This window comes from Muscardinus avellanarius (assembly GCF_963383645.1).
Source record: "Muscardinus avellanarius genome assembly, chromosome: 12".
In the NCBI taxonomy this organism is placed as follows: Eukaryota; Metazoa; Chordata; class Mammalia; order Rodentia; family Gliridae; genus Muscardinus; species Muscardinus avellanarius.
The window spans coordinates 20,059,435-20,072,521 of NC_137798.1; the positions used below are offsets into that span (position 1 = coordinate 20,059,435).

The window sequence follows — 13,087 nt, forward strand, 5'->3', positions numbered from 1 at the left end:
GCAATTCTATTACAGGATGTATATTCAAAAGAGAAGAAGCCAATAGGTGGACAAGGTATCTGTACCTCCATATTTACTACAGTACTAATTATAATAGCCAAGAAATGGAGTCAATTAGGTGTTCACCAAAGATGATAGAATAAAAAATGTGGTGTATATAAAAATGGGATGTAATTTAACCATAAAAAGTAATAAAATCTTGTCATTTCTGGAAATCAGTAAGATTGGAGGACATTATATTAAGTGAAATAAATAAAACTCAGAAAAGCAAAAATATTGCTTATTCCTTCTTATATATACAAGCTTCAGAAGTTTATTTTAAAACTAAGGAGTGAAACAGTGATTACCTTTGCAAATATTTTCTTTCATTGGTTGTTTGATTGACTATGTAGAAGATTTTAAGAGTGTTATAGCGCTATTTTTCTATTAGAAGAATGTAGGGGAGAGAGGATAAAGATTAATGGGCATAGAAGTACAGTTAGATAGGAGTAGAAACTTCTAATCTCCTTTAGCAAAGTTGAATAACTCATTAGTAGCAATTTAATTGTGTATTTCAAAATAACTAGTAGTGATGATACTCTTTTTTATAGTAGCTATACTTCTATAATTTCTCATCAACATGAAAATTCCCATTTCTCCAACTCCTCACCAACATTGTTATCTTTTTTATCTTGATAGAAATTCTAAGTACCAAAATATGTAAATGAGGCAAAAGGCTCATTACAGTGAAATTTACTGTTCTGAATGCATACCTGATCCCCCATTAACATGGCACTCAGAAGGGTCCAGCAATCACTCTTGTGAGTGATTATATATAGGAATGAATATGGAAAGTGGGAATAGACCCTCAGAGTTGTATCTATTCACCCACTCATAAGATTTAAAAAAAATTCCATTCCTACAAATTCTAGTGTGTTTGAGTTCAGCTATTTTGAAGGTTGAGATCCTAAAGAAGGAATTCTTTCTACCAGAGTAGATAAAACTCCTTTCATTAGATTGGAAATTATGAATGGCTTTTGGACTTTTGGTTTTATTTAGGGGATATAAAGATCTCTAAGGCCTCTAGATTAGTATCTATGAAGATGCTATTAAGAGAAAGTAATGGGAATTGAGAAGAATATGTCTTGTCTTTCTAATGTGTAATTACTAAGCCTGGATGGCAAGGTAGAAACTAAAGTGTTTGAGGTAAGATAATGTCAGAATTGTGGTTTTTTTGTGTGCCATGTCATATCATAAGATAATACAAGCTGTATTTTTCAATCAGATGCACAATATTCAGGAAATCTATATATGCAGTACTTCAAATTCAGGTTTCCCTCTAAGGACATACAGAGGGTAAAGGTGCTCAGTATTCTGGGTAGAAATTATTATTTAAAATATATGTTAGGAACTTCTGGGAAGATGGAGACTGAGGGAAGCAGCACATATCAGTCCTGTTGACACTCTATTTCTATTGCAGTGAAAACAACATCTTGACAAGAGAAAAAGAAAAAGAACATTAATTTGAACAGAGCACCGAGAATTGAAAGGTGGTGAAAACAAGGCTAGAAGGCAGAAGAGAGAAGAAAAGTATCCAGCCTGCTTCCAATGGCTGTGTCAGTGGTTGCTGCGGTGGTGCCATCCAATGACTTGAAATGAAGTAAGCAGCTGCAGTTCATTGGAATGTAAGTGGTCAGCACTTCCGGCTTGGACCAGACCTGCAGCAGTGGCAGCTGAGCTCACTGCATCCTCCAGAGATCCAGAGATCCAGAGTAGTGCTCAACAAGAGCAGATTCAAGATGGTGACTTTGAGTGAGATACTGTAGAATTCTAGTGTGCTGAGATCTATAACTCAACCACTGCAAGACTGCTTGCTTCTCCATAAGGAAAGAAATCAGTGAAAAAGTCAACAGCAACAACAAAAATGAAAGTTGGAAAGTGGTGGACCAGAACCAGAATAAAGAGCAGAGACTTATAAAATGTTCCACAGCCCACCACCACCCCAGGAAAAAGAGACAGGGACTGGGTGCATTCCTATTTGGGACAGGCTGCACTAGAGGAAGTGGTAGTTTCTAGCACTATGGATTCCAGATACATCCAAGAAAAAACTCTAGATCAATGTGAGGCTAACAATTACAGGCCATCAGCAAAAGAAGTCAGTATTCCACTCTATGCATGGCAGGTAGGAACCCAAAAGAAATAGCTGATTCAGCTGTACACCTTGGTGGCAGTTGAACTCATCTCTGGTAGTGATCTGGAGCAGCACCCATCAATATAAGTTAACAAACCATTCCTACAAGTAAAACTGGCCATGCCCAGCCACAGGGGCTTATGTGGCAAGAAAATAGACTTGCAAGAGGCCTGAAATCTTGGGGCCTTATTATTGGACATAGAAGACAGCTGAATTAGTAAATAGCCCATAGAAACAGAGGGAATTAGAGCCTGCAGTTTGAGGACTTGAGGTAGGAACTGTAGAGTTTACTGAGGTACACCACCTAGTGGTGCCAGGGAGAAATAGCATAGCCCATTGAGTTGCAGGCTCCAAAAGCAGTGAACTCATGCCTGGTTGTATCTGGGAATAACAAAGCACCAGTACCTGAGGCCAGTAGAGTACTCCCTGGAGTGGTTCCCCAATTCTGGGGTGGTGTCCCTGGATCCAAGGAACTGAGCCACTCAAACTTCTGGCTTGGAATAGAGCAATGTCTTTCTGCCAGACCTTGGGCCTTTGTTGGAGTGTGACAAAGGTGCCATATCAGCCAGACTGCACCAAGAAGCCAGGGCACAACTTGATCAAAGCCAAAAGCTGAGAATTCAATTCTCTGACCACCAGCAGAGATTGTACTTTGCCACAGCAATTTCATGTAGATCTTAAAAAAGCTTGATCAGGGGATCCGCAATGGCGTAGATCCCCCATGAAGTATGTCTGGCATTCCTTTCTTTCATAAAATTATTTTAGGATTATTTGGATTAATATGTATAATTGGAATTTTATGTATAAACATTATAACTAAAACTGATGGGCAGCGGCTTGTGAGAGACTCAGACAGCAAAGCCCAAGGATAAAGTTATTGGGCCAAATATTAAGTTCTAACTGACCTTAGTTTGAGCCACTATACCAGATTAGGTTTGAGTCAGCTTTATGAAGTGAGACAAAGCATACTATGACTAATTAGATGTCTGACACCCCGCCCTGATGTATATAAATAATAACATTTCCTGTCCTTGAAGATCCTGCTTGCATGACTGTACACTTGCTTTTCTGCCAACAAAAGGCGTATAAAAGTTGTAACAAATCCTAAATAAAATGGAGAAGATCGAATCTGAATCATGTGTCATCTTCTCTCATCAGCCTTGGTTTTTCCCCCTCACCTTCACACGAACCCCCGACTCTGCTAGGGCTGGACCCCGGCAGTACTTTGCATTCATGTTGAAAGTCCCTCATGTGATCATAACAAGCAGATCTGGGGCCATCAAATCTCAGTGAGCCATACCATAAGTTTGGAACGTAGAAATTGCTGGCTTTGCTGAGTCTAAACCCACTGGTCACAGAGGCTGGAGGTCAGTACTCTTTGGTATCATAGGCTCACAATCAGCAGAGCAGCAGTGATCCCTGGGATGCATGAAGTCCCAATCAGCAGGCTGCAGGCCTTGAATAAAGCATCATAGTCTCTGGTCTTATGGAGTTAGGGCCAGGGCAACACAGTAATCTTCAGTTAATCAGAGATTACTGCCTACCCACACTAAGAACGATATCTAGTTAAAGAGACTCTGAAAGAAAACCTCAAAAGTTTGAGTATTTGAGTCAAATTGGTAAGGGTGAATATTTACCCAAGCACAGACATTACCATTAAGAAATAGTAAATAAACACAGAACTCACACACAAAGAGGAAGAAGATTACAAGACATCAGAAACAAACTTGAGAACTCTGAAAATATGAGAATGAGAAACAGTGAGGAAATGATAAACACCTACAACTCAACTACAAGGGCAATCACCAATACTGGTCTACAAGAAATGCAAGAAGGAGAATTCCAAATCCTGATCTTTAATCTGATGGAAGGCCTCACATTAAGTGTACAGAAAATGAAAGAGGAAATTGAAAATTTAAGAAAAAAAATCAGAAAGAGCTCTTGAAGAAAATGAAGGAGTCAATAAATGAAGACAGCAATAGTAAACAATTCTGGGAGATGAAATGGAAAGCAGAACATCACTGATAGAGGACAATTCATTCAAAATCTAAAGCACAGTCAACAGTATACAGAAGACATTACAGCAATAAAACATAAATATCTAACAATTATGGGATGATAAAATGTCCTAACTTAAGGATAAAAGACATTGAAGAAGAAATAGAGGCACATGTGCCCAATTTGGGAAAAGGCTTCAAAATATATTTGAAAATAGTTTGGTATTAATGTGCCAGTATTGGGAAATAGCTTCAAAATGTATTTGAAAATAGCTTTGGTATTAGAAAGCCAGAGCTTGGGTATGGGCAGGCACTGAGACAGGAAAGGAACCCTGCAGAGTTCCCAGCATCAAGAGTGATTAGCGAGAAAATAGAGGGAACCCAGAGTCTTTTGCATTTTAAAGACAAGTTTACATAGTAAATAACCTCTAGCAGACAAGCTAAAATTCCCCAAGGATGTGGGAGGGGGGCATAAGCTTTCAAGAGATACCTGTTGAAATAACACATTTCACACATTTTGGGGGTTTTAAATATTGAGCTTACACCATTAGGAAGAAGCCTTTTGGTCAGACAGGATGTTAGATAGTGAATCCTCACATCAAAAGACTTACCCCAGAGAAGGGGCAGATCTAGTCTTGAGCAAGATGAAGGATAATGTATCTTTATAAAAACTATTCTGTATCCCAAAACTTCAGTAATTTATTTCCAAGTTACTCCACTACACCCCCCTCTGGTGTAGTGCTTTAATTTCTGCTCCTTCTTTCTGTCTTTCTAATAATAAAATTACTTAGTTTACAGCAAAAGGGTTCTGCCTATTTTTTCTAAGATAGCTAAGAACAAGAACCCATGGCTACATTTCACATCGTTACAGTTTCAGAGCTCAACAGGGCCACCGTAACAGTTTAGTCATAACAGCACAGAACAAGGGTATCTGTAATCTCTTCAGAAAAATAACTTAAAATAGAAACAGAAAATAGACTTAAGATTTCACATATAGGAGATATATAGTATATCATTAAGACAAGATCAAAGAATGACATTCCTATACCATGTAATATTAAAAATGACTAATATAGAGGCCACAAAAAGAATATTAAAGGCATTGAAAACAAAAGAACAGGTGATATTTAGGGGAAAAACAATAAAAAATCACTTCAGACATCAAAATCCAAGTCATGAATGCCAGAAGGGACTGATATGAAGTATTACAGAGCCTGGAAGAAAACAACTTTCAACCAAGACTAATATATCCAGCAAAAATATCATTTACATTTGATGGAGAAATAAAAACATTCCAATATAAGCAATCTTAAAAAAATTTATGACTACCAGGCCAGTACTAGAGAAAAATACTTAGAGAAATAAAGTATAAAGAAGAAAAAAGAAACAAATACCTAAAACAGAGAAGATATGATCTTGATGAGATGGGCAACTAAGGAAAGAAGAAACAATACTACACTACACAAGATATAGAACACAAAATGAATGGAAACAAAAAACATATTTTAATAATAACACTGAACTCACTTTACAGCCAAAGATATCTACAGGTTATAGGTGAAAGAATGGGAAAAGATATACCATGCAAATGGAGACTGAAAACAAGCAAGAGTAGAAACACTGATATCTAATAAAACAGACTATAAGCTAAAACACATCACAAAAGACAGAGCAGGGCACTTCTTATTAACAAAAGAAACAATCTAGCAAGAAGACATAACAATAGTAAACACTTATGCTCTAAATATGGGTGCACCCACATTTGTAAAACAAACTCTTTGTGACATCAGACCTCAAAAAGACCTAAATGCAATAATATTGAGAGACTTCAACACATTATGTATACCACTAGATTAATCTTCAAGACAAAAGTTGAACAAAGACTCTTCAGACCTAAAGAGCACTATAAACCAAATGGACCTAATAAACATATACAGAATATTTCAACCAGTAACAGCCAATACACATTTTTCTCAGCTGCCCATGGAACCTTCTCAAAATAGACCACATCCTAGGCCACAAAGCAAGCTACAGCATATTCAAAATATGTGATATAATTCTCTGAACTTTTTCAGATCACAATGAAATGAAAGTAGCAATAAATAACAGGAAGACAAAAAATACATAAATACATGAAGAATTTTTATTTTTTTTGGTGGTACTGGGATTCCTGGAAACCTGTCTTCTTCCGGGCTACACTCCCGGACCTATTTTATACTTTTTTATTTGGAAACAGGGTCTCTTAAGCCAGCATGGCTGGCTTTGAACCTGCACGATCCTCTTGTCTCCGCCTCTCAAGCATGGGGATTACAAGCGTGCACCACTAAGCCTGGCAATACATGAAGATTTAATGATACCTTCTTGAACAAGCAGTGGATTAGAACAGAAATAAGAGAGAAATTAAAAAAATTCCTGTAATTAAACAAAAATAGAGACATGACATGCCAAAATCTTTGGGACACATTGAAGGTGTTTTGAAGAGAAAAATTTATAGCACTGAGTTCTCACATAAGAAAAACAAAAAGTTGCCAAATAAACAACCTAATGACATACCTTAGGACATTAAAAAACAGAAACAGTCCAATTCTAAAGCCATCAGAAGCCAGAAAATAATTAAAATCAGAGAAGAAATAAACTAAATAGAGAATAAAAAAATTACAAAGGATCAACAAATCAAAAGCTGGTTCTTTGAAAAAAAAATTGACAAGATTGACAAGTCCCTAAGTCAACCTAACCAAAAAAAAAAGAGATAATCAACCCAAATCATTAAAATGAGAAATGAAAAGGAAGACATCACCACAGACAGTGAGGAAATTCAGAGAATCATCAGAAACAATTTAAAAAATTTATATTCCAATAAACTGGAAAACATGAAAGAAATTGACAGATTTCTAAACACATAAGATCTACCTGGTTTAAGCCAAAAGGATATAGAAAACCTAAGCCATCTAATAGCAAGCCAAGAAACAGAAACAGCAATAAAAATTATGCAACCAATGAAAAGCCCAGTTACAGTAGGGTTTCAGCTGAATCTACAAAACTTTCAAAAAAGAACTAAATCCAATACTTCACAAGTTATTCCATGAAATTGAAAGTGATGCAATTCTTCCAAACTCTTTCTGTGAGGCCAACATCACTTTAATACCAAAACCAAATAAAAATACTTCAAGAAAATAAAACTACAGACCAATATCATTGATGAACACAGATGCAAAAATTCTAAACAAAATACTTGTCATGTGCACTCAAAATCACATCAAGAAAGTTATGCACCATGACCAATTTGGTTTCATCCCAGGAAAGCAATCATCAAAAAGTCAATTAACAATAAATGTTTTGGGGGCTGTGAGGAAATAGGCACTCTTCTACATTGTTGGTAGAATTGCAAACTAGTTCAGCCACTAGAGATCAGTGTGGAGAGTCCTTAAAGCTGGTAATCAATCCACCAAATGATCTGGCTAGATCACTCATGGGTACCCTTTCCAAAGGAAGTGAAATCAGATAACTACAGTAACATGCATACTCATGTTTATAGCAGCACAATTTCCAATAGCCAAACTGTGGAACCAACCTAGGTGTCTATCAAAAGATGAATGGATTGCAAAATTATGGGAAATACACACAATGAAATTCTACTCAGAAATAAATAAAAATAAAATTACATAATTTGCAAGAAAATAGAAGGATCTGGAGAACATTATGTTAAGTGAGATTAGCTAATCACAGAGAGTGAAGGGTCATATGTTTTAAAAAATATGTGCAGGATAGGGAGCAATTGGGATACAAGAGAGACTCCAGATGATGAGGAAAAAATGCAGGGGAGCCAGGGAGGAGATGTAAAGGTAGGGGTGGAGGAAGACTTAGGTTCATTAATAGAAATAGTACCATAGACTATGTGAATGCATTTGAATATATACCAATGTCAATCTGGGTACTCTGTATTGGGAGGGAGAGAAATTGGGAGGGGGGAACCAAGATCTTGTGAATGTATGTCATTGTCAACATGATTTACATTATGATGTGAAACTATAATGCACCAATAAAAGCACAAAAAATATATATGTTAAATAATATGCATGGTTAAATTTGCTTACCCATGAGGATGAATTGCCTTTACAAACTAAAGTAGAGGTAACTAAATAGTTGGCTGTTAGTCCTTTAATGCTATTTACATTTAGTCAAGAACTTAGGTTTCCAATTTATTTTGCATGGTAGTGGATTATTACAATTTATACTGTGTAATAAAAGTAGATCAAAATTTATTCTATTTCCAACCACTCTTTTTTATTTATTAACTTAATAGATGAAGTACAATATCTTTAGGTATGGGATTCTCTTTTATTTTCTTTATAAAAACAAATTTTCTATTGTGCTGTAAAGTAGAACATCCTTGAAGATCCTGGTGCCTGGACTCAGGAAAATTACATTGAAGGAGTTTATACAAATACAGCAAAAATAATTTAATAATAATATTTAAAATAATATAGAATGATAATGTAAAATAATTTAAAAATAATATTTGAAATTAAAATTTTTTAATGATTTAGAGAAATTAAATGTGTTAACTCGAGAAATTTTAATCCATATTATTTCATCTTACTCATTTGTATTTAGAGATCATAATAAAATTCCTAAAGAAAACATATGTAATATAATGACATTAGAGAGTTGACAGTTTAGTATCATAACTGTACTATTTTGTCCTGACATTAAAAATGCTTTTTTCTGCCGGGGGTGGTGGCGCACGCTTGTAATCCCCATGCTTGGGAGGCGAGGACAGGAGGATCACACAGGTTCGAGGCCAGCCATGCTGGCTTAAGAGACCCCATTTCCAAATAAAAAAGTATAAAATAGGTCTGAGAGTGCAGCCTGGAGATAGAAGGGTTTCCAGGAACCCCAGTACTACCAAAAAATATGCTTTTTTTCTATGTTAAGAGAAATAAAATCAGTATGTTTATCATATTTTTGTTTTCTAAGTTTTATTATCAATTCTTACACTAAATTTCAACCCACTAATTTACTGATTCTAGAAGAAAATATATATTATTAGTGATTTCAAGCTATTAGAAAGATATATTCAATCGCAAAGGAGTAGGCATATATATTGATCTATGAATGGTATGGTTATTTAAATATAGCAAATGGTATTCAGTGAGTCAATAAAATATAATGTTCTCTGCCTCTGATAAATTAGTCTCTGAAGCATACTGAAGAACACGGGCCAATGTGGTGACACTCACTTGTAATCCCAGAATTTAGGAGGCTGAGCTAGGAGGATCTTGATTTGCAGACAGTCTCAGCTACTTAGTGAGGCCCTCTGAAACTCACTGAGACCCTGATTCAAAAATAAAGAATAAAAAATAGGTCTTGGGGTGTCTGTCAGAGGTACAATGCCCCTGGGTTCCAACTTCAGTACCACACACACACACACACAAAAAAAAAAAAAAACACAGTTTCATTATAAAGCATGTACATTGTGGTCCCTGGACTCAGAAAAAATATATTTCAGAAGTTTATACAAATATAGCAAAAATAATTTAAGGAACCCATTCCAATCTGTGAATCTGAGATTACCAAAGAAAACAACACTCATTTTGTTTTTTTTCCTTTTGAGTTAGTGAAATACAAATGAGGGTAATTTCTATGTTTATTTACTTTATGTTGTTTATCACTTATATTTCATTTTTTTTCTTTTTTACATCTTTGTTTTCTCCATTGGTTTTTAGGTATGATACTAGGTTAAGAAAAAATAGTATTCAATTGTCTGTTGACAAAAGGTAAATGAAAGTTATGAAGGGAGCTATCAATGTTACAGAAACATTTTTTTCCAGATGAAGTTAGGTGAATTTCAAGATAAATTTGTTAAGATGCTACCCTGATGTATGTATGTCCTTGTAAAAAAAAATAGTGCATCATCTAACAAAGTTGGAGGCATAAGAGGGTTGTTTGAATAACTCCCTGACAATGGAATACTTCTAGGTTCCTAGGTATTATTTCTTGGAATTTATATAGTAGCTGATAAATCTTTTCATAGCATTTTTCATCTCTTTATTTCTCAGTGTATAAATGGCTGGATTTAGTACAGGTGTAAAAACAGAGTAAAATACAGCAAGAAATTTGTCGATCCAGGTGATGTTTAGTGGCCACACATAGATGAAGATGCAGGGCCCAAAGAAAAGCACCACCACTGTGATGTGGGCTGTGCAGGTGGAGAGGGCCTTGGATACTCCAGTTTTAGAGCTTTGGTGGACTGAGACAAGAATATATGTATAGGATATTAGCAACAGAATAAAACATGTTATAGCTACAACCCCACAGTCAACGTTCATTAAAATTTTCAACACAGAGGAATCCATGCAGGCCAGCTTGATTACCAGTGGTCTATCACAGAAGAAACTGTCTATTTCCCTAGGGCCACAGAAGGGCAGCTGCACAATAACAACAATTTGACTCATGGCGTGGACAAAGCCCACAGTCCAGCCGGTCACTACCAGCCCAATGCACTTTTTTGGGCTCATAATGATGGAATAGTGAAGTGGTTTGCAGATGGCCACATAGCGGTCATATGCCATTATCACCAGTATCACCATTTCAAGCCCTGCAATAAAGTGGGAAAAGAAGATCTGGCACATGCAGCCTCCAAAGGAAATGGTTTTGTTCTCCTTGAGAAAGTCAGCGATCATCTTAGGAGTGGTGTTTGAGGAAAGCCACATATCAACAAAGGACAAATTGGCCAATAAGAAATACATGGGAGAATGGAGATGGGGGTCAGTGATGACTAAGATAATAATAATAATATTTCCAAATACTATGATCAGGTAAAGCATCAAAAATATCATGAAGAATAAGACCTGCATATTCCATGAGTGGGCAAGTCCCAGAAGCACAAACTCTGACACTATTGAATGATTTCCTCCATCCATTTTATTCAGTGTGTTATCTGAAATAACCTAGAGAAAGAATAGATTATCAATTAATGGGATGATAAATGGTATTTTGTTTTTATAATTTTGTATACGCATTGAAAAATAACCAGTAGGGGTGGTCTTAGAGAAAGGAGGGTAAAAGCAGGGCTATAAAGTGAAAACCTAATAAAAGGTTGGAATGTTACTCAAAAACCAGCTCCAGTTCATTTGTGTAGTAAAAAGAATCTGAATGAGTCTCAACCAACAACCCTTACATTAAATATACAAATTAACTCATATTTAGAAAGATGAATGCAAACTAATATATATATATATACATATATATAAACATATATTTGTGTAGACATATACACATATATGTCTACACACACACACACACACACACACACACACACATGTTGGTACAATCTTTGGGGAAGAAGATATCTACAAAGCCATATCTACAAAGATATCTACACAGCCATATAATAAATATATTGAAATGATGATTTAGATGTAAAACCAGGTAATTTATTTTTGTATCTACCATTGATCTATGTTTTCTAAGCAGAAAATAAATTGTATTAATATGTTACCAAAGTACATGTTTGAGAGTCAGTGCTGAGTGAACATGAGGTAAAGACTTCAGTCATTATTCACCATCAAATGTAATAATGATATTACTTTAATAAATTCTCAATCTTCTGAAAGTGGATGGTAGAAAAATAAATGGCGAATTCTTTCCTCTTTTTTTTATTTCTCTCTCTGGCCAAATTTAAGTTTTTGTGTGTCACATTCTCTTTTACTCTTTGAAGTCTCCAGAGTAGCACCAGAGAGAGTGGGTGAACAATGGAAATTGTAACATCATAATGAGCACTATTTTTTCTTTCCTTTATATAATAATGCAGAGACCGAGATTATAGATAGCAAGAAAGAAAACTCTCCTAAAGAAATTAGTCAGCACATTTACCTTTGTGTGGATAAGAAGACATATAATAATAGCCTCACAATTTACAAATAGACACATTCATCATGATAAAGATTTGTCTAATTTCTAAAGAAAATATTCTAGTATTACCTCTAAAAACTTCACCATCCCTGAGAAACTTGACCAATCCAAACTTTTCTCTGAAACTTTTTTTTTAAATGAATACCAACTTTTCCAGGAGGAAAAGTTCTAGTTGGGTACTTCTTCAGTAGTAGACCAGGAGGAGAGATTATATTAAAATCAGCATTCCAATCATGCTGGAGAGGACTTTCCTAAAAAATAAATATATACATTCCTATGAGAAAACTCATCAATAAGAAATTATACTGCTCTTTAAAATTAATTTTGAAATTGTTAATATTTCATATTTAGTGAACTACTGATACTATGTAATTATTAATTGGTATTTTGGAGTATTACTAAAATAACTGTAATGTCCAGTTATGTTATATAATTGTGCCAGGGTATTAGGTAAGTTGCCAAGAGATGAAAGAAAATACTTAGAGATGGTGTAGGGGGCATGAGACTTTATTAGAAATACTTAGGAGAAGGCCCATTGGCTGAACAGATAACACCTCTATCCTTCCAGGCACTTTGCCAAGCAATGTCTCCTTTCACTCATAGTGTTTTACCCACTGGAGTCCAGCTGGGCAAGGCAAGTGGCACGTGTCCTCTCCACATGCCTTCAGTTCCATGCCAGTCACCATGGAGAGAGGGTCTTTATGTGTGAGACTGCAGAAGCAGTGATATCATCGGCATCAGCTTGCTTAGTTTGTGTGACCAGCATTCCAAGGAGCAAGTGTCCCAATGTCCATGCAAGACTGTAGCTTTCTACAGATACCACGTTTTTGCCCCAGTTCCCAGTGTGTGTAGGAGGAAGCCAGTGTCCTTCAAGATCATATGACTCTGGACTTTCTGGCCTTGCTTGCTCTTATTGTTTTCCTAATTTATCTAGGCTTTTGGAACACAAAGGGAGTATTCAGAGTCTGTGTTTATTACTGTCCTTCTTTTCATTAAGGATTATATA

General features: G+C 35.7%; 1 protein-coding gene across 1 annotated transcript in view; it reads right to left on the reverse strand.

Annotated features, from left to right (window-relative positions):
* The window catches only part of LOC308270897 (uncharacterized protein), a gene marked incomplete at both ends in the record, with an annotated part of 44,695 nt that overhangs the window by 11,594 nt on the left and 20,014 nt on the right, over positions 1-13,087 (reverse strand). Inside the window, one exon of the mRNA XM_080707052.1 lies at positions 10,484-11,117. Coding sequence (XP_080563178.1) covers positions 10,484-11,117 — 634 coding nt within the window. The remainder of the gene's footprint in view (positions 1-10,483; positions 11,118-13,087) is intronic.